Genomic DNA, 19,819 nt, shown 5'->3' with positions numbered 1-19,819 from the left:
CAAAAAATGAAAGAAGAAAAATTAAACAAAACGGATCCATTTAAGTATTTTTACGTTATATAGGGGGAAAAAGATAGCAAAATATAGATTTTCAAAAAAAAAGTATGATCACAGTTTTAAACATAATATAATAAAAAGTCTATTTACGTACTTTTAAAAATCGTGCCAGCCATTACTGAGCTGGCTTGATTACATAGCAGCCAGTTGCTTATTAAGAATGAATGGAACAAGTCGGACACGTCAAGCGCCTGCGTCACATATTCCTTGCGGATGAATATCTTATCAGGGCATGTAGTTCCGGGGATGTGGAACTATTTTCAAAGCAGGAATAGGAATGAGGAAAACCTTTGGTGGCGTATGGATACTTCGAAGTGACACGTCGTGTGTAGCAGGTGTACAACGTAAAACAATCATCAATTGAACGAGGGGATATTGTTAAACAAAAAATGCGTTTTACGTATTCAACGACTGCAAGAGCGTTCACCCCAAACCATCATATCCTCGTGTTTTTGCAATAATAATGTCACGGTAAGTTATGCTAGCAGACAGCATCAAATGGCTGTGTTTGGATTGGAACTGTTAGCTTAGAGCTAAATGTAGCACTTAGGGCTGATAGAGAAGAAGCCAACCCATAACTGTACGTAAGATGTTTGGTGCTATTTTTACCGGTTTATGACGCCTCTATTCTACGATTTGGTGGACACGACACGTAGTTGATTTAATCAGTAATTTCTCCGTGTGTTGCCAGACGTACCCTGAACTAAACAGCTGTTAACTCTTTTCTTTCTTTGCATGCGAAAAAAAGTAGACATAATATGTTCATCAGCATGTGTCTCGGCTTTTCGTATGTTTAATGATCAGGAGCTTCTTGTTGTGTCACGAGAATATCACCCACAAATCATTGCTTCCTCGCAAAGAATCGATGTTCCTTAGTTTTATATGAGTTTATATTCCTTTTATGTTGAGGAAGGGGTGGTCTATGGGATGCGTGAGCGCCTGTTTGTGTTCCGAGAGAGAAATGAGTCACCACTACTGTGGTAATTGCCAGGAACTGACTGGAGGTGGTGCAGTGGAAGACAGAGGTCACGTTGCCATGGCTCCCAGGAGGCCCAACAAGTCTCGATTTTCCTTGAAGAGTTTGTGCACGACACCTTTATTGACCTGCCTTTTAAAGCAGGATGTTACTACTGTTAGTGCAGCAGGGTGTTGGTATCTGTGCAAACATGAGATGTCAAAGCCACTCCTGTCAAATTCGGATGGTTAGATTTTAAAGGGCTTCAGTTGATCCATCGTTATATAAATATACTGGCCTGAATGTACTACTAAAAAGCAAATATATGCTTTTATATTTGAATAATTGATACTATTTTTAATTTTTTTAATAATGTTAAAGTAAAACATAAATTGTGAATATAAATATTAGTAAGCATAATAAATGAATGTTGATGCATAATTGACTGGAAAAAGATGCATGTTTTTCTTTACAAATTGAGTTTTGGGTCTTTTTAACATTTTCTTGTATAGCAGTTTTCTGATGACATATATCTTGAAATTGCATTTCTGAGTTTTTTTTTTTTATTTAAATCTTTGTGAATCGGAGCAGACAAAAAAAAAAACAGCTAAAAAAAGCTTGTAGCTGTGAAGTGCAAACTACAAGATCTCTGCTGCACTCCATTCTGGATAGCTTTGATATTGCTGGCCATTTTTGTTGCAACACTAATGTTAGGTTGGGACTGTAAGCTAGTGGGAGAGCGCGTATAGAGATGGATGTTGGGAAGTGGGGAACCAACGGTCCAGCTCACAACTCAGAGGGAGGGGGGAAAAAAATATTTCTTTCTTTTAATTTTTTGTTTTTTAAGTACTTAAGAATTCCAAACGGGAGCCTAATTGAGGTCAGTTGATTCGGATTATTGGTGGAATTTTTCTATTGCGCCATCAATATGGGCAACAGTTTTGAGGATGGTTTTATTGATGCTGGGGTGTTTTTATTTTATTTTGGCGAGTGATTAAAGTGTTTAGGTTTGTGCAGGGGCATAGCTTGAACGTCTCAGCACTCCCCTGAGTTTCACGCAGAGCTTCTCTGAAAGCACTTGGCCATCCTCCCGACCTTAAATTGATTTCTCCTTGGTAATTCCTAATTCCCTCTTCAAAAACGGAAAGCCCGCTGCAGGAGTGAGTCACTTTGGCAGGATATTTGCGCGCCGGTGAGCCTCCTTTTCTAAGTGCGAGTTGTCCTTTTGTTGTAGCTACATGAGTCTTTTGCTGTATATTTTGTCAATACTTGCATTTTGTCGTCTTTTGTTCTGATGGTTCGTGGGCTCACAACTGTTCTAGTGAAGCTTTTGATTTTCCTAATTGTGGGTGTATAACGGCGTCACATTAAAATGAAGTGTATTCACATTAACTAGAGTACTGTCCAGTAAACAAATAATGTGTAATCAGTAGGCTCTTTGTTGTGGATTTGATGTCATGAGTCATATGACTGTTTAGTAACACAAAATTGAGAAGGCATGTTTTCTCTAAAACTCGCAGACACAGAGAGAGCTGTTGTCTACTGAGATTATTTATTTGATTCTCTCAGCTCATTAAAGTAACTTAGAGCTTCTGGATCTGTTAGCAGGACTCTGCAGATTTAAAGTGCTGGTTCATTCTTGTGGATTTTTCTTCTGCTATAGCGGTGAGTTATGCAAAACGTAAATGAAATAAGTGCAGTTGTTGGGGACAAAACAGCTGAAAATGGGATCACACTTAATGCAACTGTCTTTGAAGCAGAATGGAGGGATAAAAACTCTTTACAATCCTTCAAAAACATTTAGGAAACTCCATAGTCTGTTTGCTGTCAAAGCAGTCTGACAATTGACTTTAACTCTTTGTTTCCTCCACAGTGTGGTTGTCAATTGATGTGCTTTCTTCTGTAGTTTATCCGTGTCAAAGCCATTCACTCCTCAAATATGTCTGGTAAGAATTAGTTTTGCCTGTTTAGTCTCAATCCAAGAGATGTTTTCTTTCTTTTTTTTCACAGTTTCATATGTTTTGTACCCCCGTTAGGTACATATACGCCAGCTCCTGGGGGGCCGTTTTCTGCTCTCACTCCAAGCATGTGGCCTCAGGATATTTTGGCCAAATACCATCAAGTGAGAATCCTATTTTAAACATTTTACCCACATGTATCTTTAGCGAGCTGTAAAACATATCAACCTGATCAAAGCTTCAGTGTGACGAAAATGCATCACTTTGAAATATAAAGCAACTTCTGTGGATATGAAGCAGAATCAAATGTTCTCATATTTTCCTTTGACTTATATTGCAAATGTGCGATGAATATATTGACTAGAATAGTTTTTATTCAGGAAATGACTGTTCCACTGCTACCTTTAACACCTCAAAATGTTGCATCATTTGGGTTTTTTGTCATCATTTTCTGCAATCTTGAAAGTGGTTCTTTTCGGATGAGCAAGAATGAAATCTGCTTCTTCTGTCTCCACAGAAAGATCCCAAAGACCAGCCTGAAATTCAGTACGATGAGTTTGGCTTCAAAGTCAACACTGAAAGTATTTATTCTCCAAAACCAGCTTTGTTTTTTTTATGCCGCTTAATAAATGATGTATTTGTGCAGTTCATGAATCGAGGAGAATGAAATCCTTGTCTGGATATAAGGGAATAATGTACACCAACTAAGTTTGTGTGACCCAAACAGTTGTTCAGGCTCCTCTCTCTTTTTTTAATAATGTTTTTTTATTTTTATACACAGCTTTTGTACTGATGTTTCATTAAAGCTACTGGTATTAAAAGCTTCACATTTTATATTTACTGATTGTTAGGCCTGTACAAAAAATTGCAAATTTAACCTTATCGGGATATCAAGCTGTGCAATATCGCAAAAGTTGTAATAAATGGTAACCTGGTAGAGCTAAAATGTGCTAAAACAATCTTATCGGAGCTTGATGTATATAATGAATCAAATGAATCCATTTATGTATTTGACTAATCGGATGGAGTCCTTTGATGTTTGATGCTCGCCTCCTATGTAGACTAGGGTCATTTGAAGTATAATTTAAGTTATGGTGACTCTTATTTAAATTAAACTGTTGCAGTAAAACGGAAATAATTTATTTAGTTGTTTTGCTATTTTTTTTCTTGTATCACAAGTTATATCGTCATCTCAATATTGATCATTAACATCACAAATCAGGAGTTTTCCTCATATTGTGCAGCCCCACTGATTGTAGTTGTTTTAACTGAGATTATTTTTTGAAATCATTTTGTGTTCTTTGGAACACAGGCATCCCCTTTTTTTATTTTTTAACAATTAAACCAACATCAGATGTGTTTTCCCTTTTCCCGCTCAGATGACGGGGAGCTCCAGTCTTGCCTGGGCTCCGAGGGTTCCCCACAGCGGGAAGACCCCCAGCAGCGACTGCGCTGGCAAGCCCACCTGGAGTTCACCCACAACCACACAGTGGGCGACCTCACCTGGGATCTGATCGACCCCGTGCTTCCCCGCTCGGAGCGCCTGCGCTCCCTGGTCCTTGGTGGGATTCCTCACAGTATGAGGCCACAGGTGGGTAAACGTGACCCACGGCTCCAAACTGGGAGCAGCCTTTGGAGGGTTGTGTTCAATAACTGAGACGTGTCCTCTCTGTTAGCTGTGGATGCGTCTGTCTGGAGCGCTGCAAAAGAAGAGAACTTCAGAGATCTCCTACAAAGAAATAGTCAAGAATAGCTCTAATGATGACAGCAGTACGTCCAAACAGGTCAAATCTCTACTTCTTTTGTTTAGATTTCTATTATCGTAGCTACAAAGTAAAGTCTGAGTTGAGCTTTCGTCTTTATTAAAATAAAGAATGCCATGTTAGCTCCAGTTAAAATAGAAATTTGAGGTGGCATTTGCACCGCACTGACATTCTGGTTTCTGGCAAATCTCTGCCCCTCAGATAGAGAAGGACTTGTTGCGGACGATGCCGACCAACGCGTGTTTCAACACCTTGAACAGCGTTGGAGTGCCGAGACTGAGGCGGCTTCTGCGGAGCCTTGCGTGGCTCTACCCAGACATTGGCTACTGTCAGGGGACAGGCATGGTACGACCGCACCAGCACTGTATGCTGGTCTTTGACAGGATTTCACTTTCATCCTCTGTTCGTCTTGCTCTTGTTTCCTCCTTCCAGGTTATTTCCTGCCTGCTCCTCTTTCTGGAGGAAGAAGATGCTCTGTGGATGATGTGCGCCCTGATCGAAGACCTCCTTCCTCCATCCTACTTCTCCTCAACTCTGTTAGGAGTCCAGGCAGACCAGAGGGTTCTACGCCAGCTCATCATTCAGTACTTGCCTTCTATTGACCACCTCCTCCAGGAGCATGACATAGGTAAGAATTTCAAGTCCTCCCTTTAGTTCTATTATTGTCATTTTCTTCTTCCTAAGTGAAAGTATCGTGCGTTTTCTTTTTCATACTATATTGCTTCCCATAATGCAGAGTTGTCGCTGATCACACTTCACTGGTTCCTGACATCATTTGCCAGTGTGGTGGACATTCGTCTGCTTCTGAGGATCTGGGATCTGCTCTTCTATCAGGGGTCGCTGGTTCTATTCCAGGTCACGCTGGGCATGCTGAAGATCAAGGTGATGGCACTAAACCACCTGCCGTGTGAAACCCCGTTGTTGGAGGCATTTAGGTGGAAGAGAGTCACGGCTGCTAACAGCTGGAGTCGGCTGCCGCTAGATAATTGACCCACGTCAGACGTCTCTTTTTAATCTTTCTGAAAATTGTCTTTACATCCCAGGAGGAAGAGCTTGTGTCATCAGAGAACTCTGCATCCATTTTTAACACTCTGTCAGATTTGCCAAGTCAGCTAAGAGACGGGGCGAGTGTTCTCGGGGAGGCTATGAGGCTAGCAGGAGGATTATCGCAGGAAACTGTGGAAGCTCAGCGACACAAGCACGTTGCATACATCCTGAACGAACAGGCGCAGCTCAACAACGGAAACAACACAACACTCAATCTCAACAAGGTCTGTTGTGAACGTGTTGGGAGAAGGTTTCATGGTGTCTTGGCAGAAAATTGAAGCCATAAACACCGTGTCCCATCTGGATTGATTTCAGGTGGTGAGGAGACAGTCCCTGCGCAGAAGATCTACTCTCACGTCTCTGTTATTTGGCCAGGATGAGGCGGAAGCCCTGAAATCGAAGAACATTAAGCAGACTGAGTTGGTGGCTTCCCTTCGGGAGGCCATCGCTCGCACTGCAGAGCACTTCCACTGTTTAGACCCGCGTCACTCCAGCGCTGTGAGTTCACGCGCCGTGTCATCCTGATGCGACCAATTCAACAAAACTTTAAGAAGTTGGCCTCTTTTTAACACGTACATTGTTCTTCCTGTTGCTCCAGGAACTCACTCCAGATTATTCCATGGAGAGCCACCAGCGAGACCATGAAACCTTCCTTGTGGTGTCTCGTTACCGGCGGCGACGGGCCAAAGCGTTGCTGGACTTTGAGCGTCACGATGACGACGAGCTGGGCTTCAGAAAGAACGACATCATCACAGTGAGTTTTGAGCCGCATGCCAAACAAAACCACCTAAGCTGTGCAGTGCTGCGACCTGTCACAACTTTAGAGCCGTTCCACCAAGATGATCGTAAAGAAAATATTGTTGGTGTTTCTATTTATGTGCTCCAACAATGTGACACTAAACCATTCCTGTTCCTGTCTCAGATCATCTCACAAAAAGATGAACACTGCTGGGTCGGTGAGCTCAATGGACTCAGAGGTGTGTGCTCTTTATTATAAATATTAGATTAGAAAGCACATTCAACCATACAAATATTATTATTATGAACACTATTTTATTGTTCAGGTTGGTTTCCAGCAAAGTTTGTGGAGATCCTGGATGAAAGAAGCAAAGAGGTAGAAATGCATTTTCTTGTGGTTTTATTGTGCCGACTCGGACAGCTTCCAGGTGTTGACGTCTGTTTCGTGTCTCCAGTACTCTCTAGCTGGCGATGACTCGGTCACTGAGGCGGTGACAGACCTGGTCAGGGGGACTCTGTGTCCCGCTCTGAAGGCCATCTTTCTGCACGGACTGAAAAAACCCTCCATCCTGGGAGGACCCTGTCACCCATGGCTGTTCATAGAGGAGGTCAATATTTCCTCATTTGAATCTTCCGTGGTTTATTAGGGGTGTGACGATAACCGCATCACCACACTTTTTTTTTTTTTTGAAAGTTCTGCATATGGTGCGTGATTGGAACTATAATAAACACATTAAACACATTCATCTTTGCTTAACAGCTCTATGGTTTATATCAAATGAAAGTGAAACCATTTGACTGTTTTTGTCTTTTTTTTTTTCTTTTGTCAGGCTGCCAGTCGAGAGGTTGAGAGAGACTTTAACTCTGTCTACTCCAGACTGGTTCTCTGTAAAACCTACCGGTAACTCAGAACTGTTTTTAGTGTACCTATTGTTTATAAATGGTCCAGCATTGGACATGACAAGCCCTTGTGTTTGACATTTATTAGGTTAGATGAAGATGGGAAAGTACTCACTCCAGAGGAGCTGTTATACAGAGTAAGTGGATACATGTAATCACTGTTAGAAACCCTTTAGTGTAATGGCACACTGAAGTGAACCAGTTGTCTATTTTCAGGCAGTGCAGTCTGTCAACATGAGCCACGACTCCGCACACGCTCAGATGGACGTCAAGTTTAGGTCTCTTATCTGCGTCGGCCTTAAGTGAGTTGTCCAACCTGTCGATGTTTTGTCGTTGTCTAATCTGGTGAGAACTTCTAGACCTTTCCACATGTTTCTTCAGTGAGCAGGTGCTGCACTTATGGTTGGAGGTTTTGTGCTCCAGCATGGCGGCTGTAGAAAAGTGGTATCACCCGTGGTCGTTCCTTCGCAGTCCTGGATGGGTGCAGATCAAGTGCGAGCTCAGGTATTCAACACACGATTCAACAATGGCTCATCAAATCTGTTACCTGGAAAATACGTCAGATCATTGAAGAGTAATGCATGATTTTAATTTGTTTTTTAAAAGCATCGTCTTTATTTTAGCTAAACAAATCCAAATGTTTCATGTGGGGTGTCTTCCCTTCACACTCTAGCAGTCATTGTTTGCATTTCCAGAATAAAAAAAATGTTGATTTCCCAGCTTTGATGCGAACTCTGCCAAAAATAACATTTTGAAGAAACTGCCAAACATACTTAGCTCAGAGAATATCCTTTCAGACTAGCAGACCAATATTTCTCCCTTCAGCATTGCATTTAAATTCTTTTTCTTAAGGATGAGGAAGCATTCAGTCTGTTGGTCAGCAGGATATTTAGCACTGAGCCTATTTGTCAATCTGTAATATTTATTTGGTGCATTTAAGGAATGGATTTGTTTTTGATATAATCAGACTAACCGATGATGAACAGTAATATGGTTATTCTTTGCTCTGCAGGGTCTTATCAAAGTTTGCATTCAGTCTCTCTCAAGATTGTGAGCTTCCTGAGAAGAAAGAGGTGAGTGAAGGACGTCATCACAGTCCTCCTCCATAGAGCTCTGCTCCACTAGATGAGGCGTCCGGTTTCATTCTGCTACAGAAAATGGAAATTAATGTTTTCAAATGTTTCTCTAACTAGCTGCCACAGAAAAAAAATCTTTATCTTGATTAAACCTTTTGTCTGTGATGATGCATAAATGATCTGATCTGCTTTTGCACAAACTTTATTCTCGTGGATACAGTTGATTGTTCTCATCAGACTGTTGTAATGTAACATCTTTGTAATTGACATTTTTGCCTTTAAAAATCCATTTTCGTCTAATTCATTAGTGACCAGACAGTTTTGTTAGCTTTTTTTTTTGTGTTTCACATCTTCCCTGACACATTTTTTGAAGTTGTTTGGTGATTTTTGGGTTTTCCGTGTTTCCAGGAGAAAGAGCAGAAACCTCTGAAGGAGGGAGTGCAGGACATGCTGGTGAAGCATCACCTCTTCAGCTGGGACATTGACGGTTAAAGCAAACACTACATGTTGTTGAATCCTCCTCTGCTGTGGTCCTGCTTACTTTTGTCTATTTGGATGCCGACTAAAAAGACAAAACGGGACTCAGACATTAATTCCTCCTGCCGTCGGCATGGAAACGCCCACTGTTGACGCTTCGAAAGTCTAGCCGGTTCTTCAAAGATGTGCCAAAGCACAACCTTCTAACATATAAATGGCAACGTTTATTTGTATTCACTCCCTGCACTCAAAGCTCTACTACTAGATGAAGGCATATTTATAGAAATGTATATATAAAACACTCATGCGGTGCAGAATATTGTGTACTACTGTGTTGCAACAGTATTCCTTCAGTACACAGCACTTTGTCGTCTCTTCATCTCTTGCACATTTAGAGGTGATCACCCTAAAAGTGTTCCGTCTTATTTCCTCAGTGTTGAGTGCAGACAACAGTTCTCTTCAACATGTTATTAGTGAGAGGAACAAAACTCTGTCTACAAGTGGATGGAATGTTTCAGTGCTGTCATGTTACCATAGTGATTCACAACTGTGTGTGCCACCTTAAATAATAGGAGAAATACACCTCTACAATAGGTAATGTACACAAAGTGAATCATTTTTGTGTTGCATAAATACATGTTGCAAAAACTACTGTATCCTTATTTTTATGAATAAATTGACCTGTGATTGATGGGGCAATACAATGTATTTAGGAACTTTGTTTTTTTAGAAACAAACTTTATCTCTATTATTGTTATGGGATCAAACGAACATTTTAGAAGAGATTTTCAGAGGAGCTGCTCAAATCAGACCAGCTTACAGTAAATGAAAAACCAGTTACTGTACGAAAATTGGAAGCCAATAAAATTGAAAAATTAAAAACTGTTTTAAAGACATTGTGAAGTTGATGGAAAAATTAACAAATGTTTTAAAAAAAATGAATATGAAACAATATATAAAAGTGAAACTTGAATAACATTTTCAATGTTTTTTTTTCTTTCCACTCTTCAGTTTTAGTCCTTTAGTTTCAATTCAGGATTTTGGTTTTCGCGGTTGAGCATAATTTTACTCGGGCGGCGCAAACAACAGACGTCGTTTAGGAGTGGACATGACGTCACCTGATGTCAATCATGTCCAATCATGTTTCAGGTTTCAAATATACTTTTTTTTCCAAACTTTAAATACTTTAAGACTTAACTTTAAGGTTAAATTTTAAAATCTACTTTTTGTTTTACATATTAAATATTTCTTTCAAGTGTAAAATGTATGATTTCAATTGTCATTTTCTTGAATTTCTCAATGTGTACTTCTGAGTTTAAAACTGTTTTTTTATATATATAATTTATAATCTGCCTTGTCATTTGCTTTAAGCTGATCTGGATTTGACCCTACAACTATTCATTTGGTAACTCCAGCTTCCACACGAAAAAAACAAAAAAAAAGAAGCAACACTTTGGAAAAGTTTTAGTGACTTTATTCTTTTTCCCTCAGCAAAGTATTTTCAAAATGCCACAATATGTAAACGGCAACAGGCCCTAACGCATTAGTACTAGAGAAACACACTGCATTATGATCATTAGCAACTGCTAAACTGACGAGTGTGCTGCATTTAAACATCCATGAAGCTGCACAGACTACTGAAATGGTGAAAGTAAATTCCAAATACTTGAACGTGTTCTGCATGAATGCCAGATAAATAGACAACTGTACTTGGATTTTCCATGTATCTAAACTCTTTGTCCACCTTTTGCTACAATAACTTGTGATTTGCACTCAGTTTCCTGGGGAATGCATGAGGGAGGTTCACCTATAGCTGCTCGTTTAGGTCCCAGGACCTTTTATTCCTTTTCACTCTTTCAATCACAACTCTGCTTTCACTTCTAAAATAAATTAATGCTCAATTTTCAGGGGAGGCCCACCAAACTGATCACCAAAACCAAAGGCAGCTGAAATGAAAATCCACAAAAATGTAAGGTTTGGGTGCGAGGAGTTCCCCCTTTGGAGAGGAAATGACAGCTACGAAAATGTGGCGATAAAGGCAGGGAGTCGGACCGTCTTGCTCCGAACGTCTCAATCATTTACGGTTTGTGAAATGACTCTTTCTGGAATGAGAAAGGGATGATGGGAGATCAGTTTCCTGTTGCAGATGAGGAGGGGGCTGCTGCAAGGTTGGTGCTGCTGTTCTGACCTTTGCCCTTGTGCCTTTGGCCGCCTCTTCTCCTCCCGCCGCCTCCGGACTTTGGCTTTAGAAGGAAGACGGTGTAAAAAAAAAAAACAAAGTCAGGATTAGGAATCGCACGATGTTTCTTCACATTCAGTCTCTTCAAAACCCAGAATTCCAACCGGACGTCTTGCTTTGATCCCTACACTGCTGTTATTTTTCACATCATGGTGTTACCTTGTTCTCTTTGTTGCCCTCTTTTACCAGAGGGTCATCATCCCCCTCTCCCTGTGTAAGCCAGCCACGTAAGCAAAGGAGGGAAAGAGTGCAAAAGAGTGACGTGACAAAGTTTGGATTCAAACAACCGCAAACAGAGGTGTTAGCATCGGGACAAAAAGGAAGGACGGAAGGTTTTTTTAGTTTAGCAGAAAGCATCCAAGAGGGAGTGGAACTCAAAGAGTAGCGAGTCTGCTCACGGACTCACCCCCTGTGACGTGCTGGGGCCTGACGGCTGTGCTATCGTCGGCGCTTCGTCGCCAGTAGCCGCGGCGCCGTCCTCCTTTCGGGCTGCTGTCTTTTTTGTAGACTGCATTTTGATCTGGGGGGGTTTGGAGTTTGATGGCATGTTGTTGGTGGACTGCAAGAGCTGGAAAGTCAAACATTTGTAAATCTTCCTGTGAGCCGGCGTTTCTTTTAGTGAGTAAAGACAGCTAACGGTATGACGGGGAAATCCTTCAACAGGAAGCAGTAATTCAGTCTAACGCTCCGCTGCCACCAGGCTCAGCGCTGGTTCTTAAAAGCGTTTTTAGCATACGCTGTTCACAACGTCGCTATGTTGGAAGAGGTTTGGTGCTTCAGGCATTTTCTTTCACAGCTCTATTCCGATATATGAAATTCTTTGTGTCATACTTTTTTAAAATTTTATTTAACCTTTATTTAAGTAAAACATATTGAGATCAGCATCTCTCTTGCATGGGTGACTAATCCTGGCCACAGCAATTTTCTGGTAATCGAAAAGGACTCTACCCAGACGTCTCTACTAAATCTGTGTTCCTGATTGGTTAAACTTTCATTGAGTGTTCAATAGATGCCTGTTTTGTATGTAGAGATTAAAAAACGTGTGTAGTGACGCGTGAGTGCTCGAGTTTTGAGCGTGGAAGCCTGACAGGCTTATTTACATTGAAAGCGGTTGCTTGAGTGTAAATCCCTGAAGCTGGTGTGAACCAACCATAAAACTATGAGCCACGACAATGTGCATTAAAGTGGCCACTTCCAGTGAAAAGGTGGAGCAACACAACTTTTTACAGCCGTTTTCAGGCTCTACGTACAAAAACTGATCATGGAGGAGAAATGAATAATTGCGGTTTGTGCCCAGCTAGACTTGTGTGACACCAAGTCTCTCATACAAAGCCTGGAGCGAGATTTGTGGCATTTGGACCGCTTTGACATTTAGCACCAAGCCTCTTCCAACTATAGGTTGCAGACATGTGCTAGTCCATCCCTGATGGTCCAGTGTGAACACCGTGGGCTAAAGGCGCGTTCAGGAACCTCCGTCACATGCCCCGCTCCAGCTTAACACTTGCAACATCCACCTTTGTGATGGTCCCCACAGCCTTGGTGCGCCCCTCCCTGAACACCAGCCTCTGGTCGCAGTGCAGGTACTCGGGGGTTTTGATGAAGCGGAAGTGGACCGACGCCTTGTCCCCCGTCCGTAAGCAGTCCCTGTTCATGGATAAGATGGTGGCCGTCTGCCTGATGCTGCCGCAGTGGACTGACGGTCACATATGGAAGAAAATCAGCAGGGGATGACAAAACGATGAATAGATTGGTGCAAGACTGTAACTCCTTAGTAGCGAGTCAGTTTCTGGAGAATATTTGCTGCAGGTGCTACACCCACCCATAGCCTGGTATCTGGGGGATATCGTAGTGGGATGATGAAGTACAAGGATCTCTGCTTCAAACTCCCAAGTTGCCTGAGGGTTGAGCTTTGGTGAGACCATCACCATTCCTTTCCGTATGGATGAGCGCTTGATCTTTAGAAAAGGAGCATGAGACAAAATATTTTAAGACAGGAAGAAGATAATAAATAACCTTTTGTGACGTTAAAAAACCTCTTTCCAACCTATCCAGTAAAAGCAGAAGAATATTTTCCTTTGGTCAAACTGCGTTTCGTCTTTTCTACCTTTTTGAGGGCGAATGAGGCGGTCTGCCCTCCTCGGACCTCCTTCACAGGCATTCTCTTGCGATGGATCGATTTAACAGCAATCGGGATGAAGCTCCCAAGAGGGTCTGGTCCCAATAACATGGTATCATTCAGACGTATGAGTCCGCGTAAAGTAGTTCCTGATACCACGGTTCCCACTCCCTGAAGGATGAAAATGAACATAAGTACAGCCTTCGTGGGTGTGACATAAATCAAAAGGAAGGTTCTAGTCCTACTGGAACAGAGTAGGTATCGTCTATCTGAAACTCGGCAGGCTGATCGTCCCTGTAGGACGTCCTGGAGGAGAGCAGGTTGAGGAACATCTTGAGCAGGTCCATGTTTTCTCCAGTTACGTTGGAGATTTGAAATATTGGACACATCCTGCAGGGTGGAGGGTGACAAATCCCACAGGTTACCTTTAAACATTAAAAAACTCCAAAAAAAAAAGCCTCCACCCACTTTTTACCTTTCAGAGCTAAAATTTGAAGCGGCAACGATGACGTCGTCCTTGTTTTGGACCAGGACGGGAATCTTCCTGCAGCCTGGGGACTTCAGTAACCTCTGGAGCAGCTTTAGGGTCTCTGTGAGCAGGAAGACCAGGTCTTCAACACCAAAAACTGCATTTAACAGCACACAGCTCAGAGGGCGGGCTGACCTTGTAGGATGTTAGCTGGACACATGTCTATCTTGGTTACCACTACAAAAACAGGCACATTCAGAGCTAAAGCCAGGCCAAGGTGTTCTTTGGTCATGCCAACGATGCCTGCATTACTGCCAACCTAAAAACAAAAAGACATTTTATTTTGTTTTTGAAAGGATATTGAGTATGAGTTTGTGTTACATCTCCTCTCCAACATGTTCTAATCGGTCTCAATGACTGTATATGAGAACTGGACTGAGCGAGTGTTACATAACCAATAGAAAACGACGTACTTCTAAAAAAGGCCAAATGAAGTCGCTATTTTTTTTTGCGATACGGACCCTGCCATGTTGGAGCCAGACATCGTCAGTAAGCAGTGACTGGTCAGTCAGTCTGAGTCTGCGTTTCTCTGGCAACCACTTGCCAATCAGGAGTGACCTTGTTGGAGATCGCTACACCTACTATTTGACATTGGGCTACTGAAAATCGGTCAATTGAAACGTTGGCCGGCGGGCTCCACATACTTTTATTGAGGATCTGATCGGTCCGTGTATAACTTGAATAACTTGTACTACAGAAAAAGTACAGGGGACAAAATTGGATTAGCAAGAACATGTTAAAAAACAGGTGGCAAAGCAAGATTTGTTTTTTCTGACCAACATAATGACTGAGTAACAGCTGTTTAATTCTTAATGGCTCTTTGGAGCTAGCAGATACTTCCTATTTGGAACAAAGAAGGGGAGGGGTCACTCTGTCCAGTTTAATATACAGTCAAAGATCTGACCAAAACACTAAAACCCACTAAAAGTTACATTCCGGTGTGTTCCGGCGGTCCAACACCTACACCCCGGTTCTCACCATGAGCATGCAGAAGTCGGGGAGGTGTCCCGTCATCCCGAACACGGTGGTCTTCAGGTACTTCTCGTGGCCGGCCAAGTCTATAAATGTAATGACTTTAGATGATTTCTCACAGATTTTGGTCCAGTCCAGACTTCCTCCATGACTGTCAGGTTTGTTCACCACCTGGGCACAAACAGGCAGGATACAGCAGATTCAGAGTGATGGCAACAACATTTGATTGGTTCTGCCCCAAAAATGTCATTTATGTTTAAATTAATGTTGCTTTCAATAGACTTGTGGTTCAATTTTATGGTTCATTTGAAATAAGATTGAATGCATCCTTTTCCCATGACATGTTATTTTAAAAATGTTTAAAGATCCGCTCTGATTACCTTTTGATGGCCTGTAAAAGCGTTTTTCAGTGGTCTTTCAACCAGCATTATGGCGTTTTTAGCCAAAAATCAGAAAACCTGTCATTTTCTTGGACTATTTCTGCAGAGTGGCAGGAAATTTGCTTCCTAGTTGTGGGCTGGACTATTGGCATGGAGCGACCCCGCCCCCCATTCCCTTCTGTCTGCCTGAGAGCTCAGAGAAGGGTACTTGTGGCCTGCCCACTGTGCTTTCTACATCACAAATACTCTTTTTCAAACGGCATTGTTTTGTCTCTTCCTGATTTACAACGATTTGAATAAAGAAATACTCAGAAATGCAATCTTGAACTTAATTTTCTTTAAATATGTCCTCCATCATGAGAAAAAAATGCCACAGGAACATGTTAAAAACGCCAACAGACACAGTTTTGATTGGAGTGGATCTTTTAAAGAGCATTTTAAGATTAGTATTGTCGTGTCCTTCACCTGGCCTTCTTGGTCAAAGCCCAGAATGTCGTTGCCCACACTGCTGGTCCTTCCACTCTCCATCTCATGCTTGTGCCTGAAGAGTTTCTGCCGGGCGAAGCCTCTGCCGTTGTCCAGCTCACCGTGTGTCAACACTCCTAGCAGAGTGCTCTTCCCAGCATCTACGTTACCCACTACTGCAACCCTGAGGGACAGCAGGGTACCACATGTGATGAGAGTATTCTGAACTCTAAAGTCGCTTAAAAAGGACAACAGATGCACTTGAGTACTCACCTGACCTCCAAGAAGTCCAGCTCACCCACCCGCCGTCGTATCAGATAGTCCCGCACCAAGCCGGCAGCCTCGCTGCGATCTCTCAGAGGGATAAGGTCGGCATCCAGCTGCTCGCAAAGAGACCTCACCGTCGCCACAGAGGCCTCCATATCGCTCTCATTCAGTCCCCAGTCACCACCATCTACCGAGGAAGACACCAGACATTTCCTTTGACCAATTCCACATGTCTGTAAGCTGCAGCAGAACTGAAAGTTTCTCACCAGAACCCATCCCAACCACATAGATGGTCTCTCCACTTCCCTCATCCATCCTGTCCCGAAGCTGCCGGAGTAACAAGTCATACTGTTCTCCGTTTGGACTAACAAGTGCGAGCTGATGGATCCCAGAAAGAAAAGGAGAAGTTCAGAAATGGTTATTCCAAAAACGGAGTCACTTTTAATTTAATATTAATATTAAAATTCTATAAAAAAGTTCCTAAAGTTAGCAGGTATTTTTTTTTTCAAGCAGCTGTTTGTCTTCCCATGAAATGTTACTTATTAACATTAAACTCAATGGCTTAAAAGAGTGAAAATGGCACAGATTGTTGTTACATTAAAAAAAAAAAGTTACTTTTAAACATGATGTGTCAAATGTGATCAGAAATGTTCTTACAACAATCGATGCTAAAAAAAAAAAAAAAAAGATTTCAGTATGAGGCAAGTATAGTAATGAAGAAATCTTGAAATGTAAGATAACTACACAAACACTGACGTTTAACCTTCTTGTTACAATGAAACCTATACAAATGACTGAACTCTAGGAGTCCCAAAGCTTCAGGGCCTCACTGATGTAACTCTGAGCAATGTCCTGATGTTACATCAAATGCATTTTTGTTTTGTGTAATTCGAGTTTCCGGGAATAAATAACCTGACTGTTACATTTAGTCAATCGACATTGCGTCATGGTGAAACTTACGATTAATGGAAAAAAGTTGCAGCATGATGTAAATAAAACTCTGAAAGTATTTGAGAACTTAAAAGATCCACGTATGATCTGCTGTTTTAGGACCTGGACACGTAGATCATAGTTTTTCACTAGTTTTTAGCTGAGAGATTACCACCGATTGATATCTAAATTTTGACAGAAACGGGCATATCTTTATAGCTACACGATATGTTTGTTTTTTTTTAAATTATTAGTGTTGTTTTGTTTTGGAGTAGCATATATGGAGTAGACGATGTTAGACATAAACAAGCTAGTGCTAGCCACGGCTAAGCTCACTACAACATTTATCAAAGACGGCCTGGGGCCTCGAAAAAAGTATAATATTAGGTGCACATGAGAGTGAAAATGATAGTATATGTTTTTGTTATTTCATATCAATGAAAAAGAAAAATGTGAACTATTGTGTGCTTCGTTCATTCATTCATTTTGAGCGGCCTTGCTTTACCTTGCTGCTAAAGTCGATCCTCCGATCCTCGGGCTCGCCGTTAACCATACAGCCGTCGTCGAACAACTCGTCCCCGGCGTCGTCACCGCTTCCCGCCCGGTCTGGTGCAAATATACTGGCCGGTATTAAAGCATCCGAAAGCGGCACAGAACCTGGGGTTATGCTCGGCTCCCGCGGCGCTGCTATAGAGGCCATTTTGATGCCAACTTGTAGCACTAAATTCTACGCGTGTCTCTCTGCAGATTGTTGTGATCGCGACAGCCAAACACGGACACGCGCGCTGTTCTGGACCAGCAGCAAAACTAACGTTGCTAGCGAGAGTTAACTACTCTCCACTACACCAGCAGCGCAGTTATTACAGCTGCATTACTATGGTTTACTTTAGAAGATTGTACTTTTTTGTATTTTAAACATTTATAAATAATTTCTCCACGGCCTCTTTAAGTTTAAGCAAAGAAGGCGTAAAGCATCGAATTTCCTCTTTTTTCCGCACCAATAGGATCATTCAAAGCCACTTTGTTTATAGTCCTGAGGGCGTAGTTGATGTTTGGTTAAGCCAGCATAGTGACACGCAATCACACTGCAACAGTGAGTGATTATGTAAAAACAACACAACCCATAAAATAAGCTGAAAGACAATATTTTGGTTTGTTTCCACTTGCTAGTAGTTTTAGGCAGCAAAGTATTTTAAAAGATATATACTCTTTAATATTCTGATAAAAAATAACAAAAGAATAATAAAATTAATAATAATACAAAAAAAAGTTTTCAGAAATAAAATGCTCAACATTGTTTCAATTTTCCTTTATTTGTGAAGTACCCCCAATGACCGCTGGACAGCGCTTTAACACTCACCAAATGTGATTATAATAAATGTTTATTAACTTGTCCTGTCCAACAGCTGGGCAAACAGATCTGGGCTGAAGACCTCTTGTGTTGGACATATTTTATTTTAACAACAGAGGTTATAAATCTTCTGACAAACCAGAGGTATGTCTGAATAAAGCCCTTTTGTAATCGAGACCAAACTTTATTCATTTTAATCATATTTGAAAATCTTCTGTGTTGGATCAGACGGAAAAGGAAAGGAGGGAAGAAGAGAGAGGGACGTTAGAGAGGTGGGGGATAGGAAGGTGATTATGGGGGGGGGCATGAAGCAGCATTAAGCAACAAGTTTCTGGATGGTTATACTCATTACAGTGAGGTTCAGATGTTTTACACGTCTATAAGGGCGGGGCCTGTCCAAACACACACTCAGATGTTATAACATACCGGTTGGCTCCAAAAAACATTCCCATGTCAACATGTACACAACATTTAATATTCACACACAATATTCACACACGCATACTTATGCCCTCAAACCAACTAGTGTGATATATTTCATTCAATCACGCAAACTATTTATGTAAAGGTGAGCTAACACCTGTGCTTTAGTGAGTGTTTATGTTCTTCTAAAATGGATGATGGAATGTGAAAAGAAGAAGGGAGAGTGCCCAGCCATCCCCATACCAAGATCCCGCCGCAACCAGAACCCCCCAACGCCCGCACGGCAGCAGTTAGAGAACAACTACCCCCCGGGCGACCACATCCACCACCCAGGCCAGGGCCAGCAGGACCGCCACGGGGGCCCCCAGTGCCAAAGAGCAGGGAGGCATGGGGGGACAGAGAGCGCAGCTCCAACCAACCATGAAAGCAGCCCTCCGCCGCCGCACCGGGAGGGCCCAACGCAAGGCGTCCCAGAGGAGCGCCCACAACCTCGGACGAGCACCTCATCACCTTCCCTGGAGTTCTGGGCATCCCCCCGCCCCAACCCCAGGTACGAGCCAGTACCCCCCAAGGGAGACCCGCTCCGTGCTCCAGGCAGCCACCCACCCGGCCCACGGTTGGTCCAGGAAGGAGCAAGGCAGGGGCCAGCCGTCCCTGCCCAGGAGGAGGGCACCCAGGAGAGAAGGGGGTGCACAAGAGGTGTTGTAAACATGGCCCGACCAGGCTCAGCCACAGTTGGAAATTTGGCGAGGCCCGGAACCCAGGTGCCAGGACCAAAACCCACACCACAGGGACACGGACAACCCCGGCTCAGGTGTGATGTGATCCCAGACTCCTGGCCTTGCCAGAAAGCTCAGGGATCCCTCTCCCTGCGTGGAGAGAGGACTGCCGGGCCCAGGAAGCCAGCACCCAGGGAACACAGCCGCCGTTGCCAAGGGCCCAGTACCCCCTACCAGGGATGGGGTAGGGGACAGATGCTCCAAGGTAGACACCTTTCTTGCGAAATACGTGTGTGTGTGTTTGTGAGGGTGTGTGTGTGCATATATGTGTGTTGGAGTGTATATTTTGAGGAGTAAAGGGTGCGTGTACTAAGGGGGTGCAGTTAAAATTGGCGGGTAGGGCACTGAGAGGACATCTCCTGATTACTCACAGTGATGTCCCATCACCCTCCCCACC

At 42.6% G+C, this 19,819-nt stretch overlaps 2 protein-coding genes across 4 annotated transcripts; one reads left to right on the top strand and one right to left on the bottom strand.

Annotated features, from left to right (window-relative positions):
* The first annotated feature begins 320 nt into the window (after positions 1-320).
* Positions 321-9,679, top strand: sgsm3 (small G protein signaling modulator 3). Of its 2 annotated transcripts, XM_023957624.1 has the most exons (22): positions 321-528; positions 2,618-2,677; positions 2,886-2,958; positions 3,049-3,134; positions 3,488-3,551; positions 4,350-4,561; positions 4,647-4,754; positions 4,935-5,078; positions 5,166-5,361; positions 5,470-5,615; positions 5,777-6,004; positions 6,096-6,278; positions 6,379-6,534; positions 6,703-6,757; positions 6,845-6,894; positions 6,974-7,126; positions 7,349-7,419; positions 7,507-7,555; positions 7,635-7,720; positions 7,800-7,922; positions 8,431-8,491; positions 8,903-9,679. In XM_023957624.1, exons 3-22 carry the CDS (start codon positions 2,952-2,954, stop codon positions 8,984-8,986), a joined length of 2,262 nt encoding a protein of 753 aa, XP_023813392.1. In that variant the 5' UTR covers positions 321-528; positions 2,618-2,677; positions 2,886-2,951; the 3' UTR covers positions 8,987-9,679. The 2 variants fall into 2 exon arrangements, with proteins under 2 accessions (XP_023813392.1, XP_023813391.1); XM_023957623.1 differs by lacking the exon at positions 2,618-2,677.
* A 750-nt stretch (positions 9,680-10,429) lies between these two features.
* gtpbp1 (GTP binding protein 1) lies at positions 10,430-17,800 on the bottom strand. Of its 2 annotated transcripts, XM_004071501.4 has the most exons (15): positions 17,375-17,800; positions 16,206-16,317; positions 15,946-16,126; positions 15,673-15,856; positions 14,834-14,998; positions 13,991-14,114; positions 13,802-13,916; positions 13,572-13,716; positions 13,315-13,497; positions 13,030-13,165; positions 12,725-12,903; positions 11,617-11,778; positions 11,370-11,420; positions 11,160-11,214; positions 10,430-11,073 (listed from the first exon to the last, which is right to left on the bottom strand). In XM_004071501.4, the coding sequence occupies exons 1-15, from the start codon at positions 17,567-17,569 to the stop codon at positions 11,042-11,044; spliced, it is 2,019 nt and encodes a 672-aa protein (XP_004071549.1). In that variant the 5' UTR covers positions 17,570-17,800; the 3' UTR covers positions 10,430-11,041. The 2 variants fall into 2 exon arrangements, with proteins under 2 accessions (XP_004071549.1, XP_011476599.1); XM_011478297.3 differs by lacking the exon at positions 11,370-11,420 and having other exon boundaries at positions 17,375-17,795.
* Positions 17,801-19,819: the final 2,019 nt, after the last annotated feature.

The sequence above is a fragment of the Oryzias latipes genome, chromosome 8, assembly GCF_002234675.1.
Source record: "Oryzias latipes chromosome 8, ASM223467v1".
Lineage (NCBI taxonomy): Eukaryota > Metazoa > Chordata > Actinopteri > Beloniformes > Adrianichthyidae > Oryzias > Oryzias latipes.
This window is presented reverse-complemented; position numbering and strand designations above follow the sequence as displayed.

Coding starts and splice junctions, on each gene's coding strand:
- sgsm3 (XM_023957623.1), top strand. Junction 4,755..4,934: donor ACAGCAGTACGTCCAAACAG/GTCAAATCTCTA, acceptor TCTGCCCCTCAG/ATAGAGAAGGACTTGTTGCG. Junction 6,279..6,378: donor ACCCGCGTCACTCCAGCGCT/GTGAGTTCACGC, acceptor CTGTTGCTCCAG/GAACTCACTCCAGATTATTC.
- gtpbp1 (XM_004071501.4), bottom strand. CDS start 17,569: ATGGCCTCTATAGCAGCGCCGCGGGAGCCGAGCATAACCCCAGGTTCT. Junction 14,115..14,833: donor CCGACTTCTGCATGCTCATG/GTGAGAACCGGG, acceptor TTTTGTTTTTAG/GTTGGCAGTAATGCAGGCAT. Junction 11,074..11,159: donor CCAAAGGCACAAGGGCAAAG/GTCAGAACAGCA, acceptor TTCTCATTCCAG/AAAGAGTCATTTCACAAACC.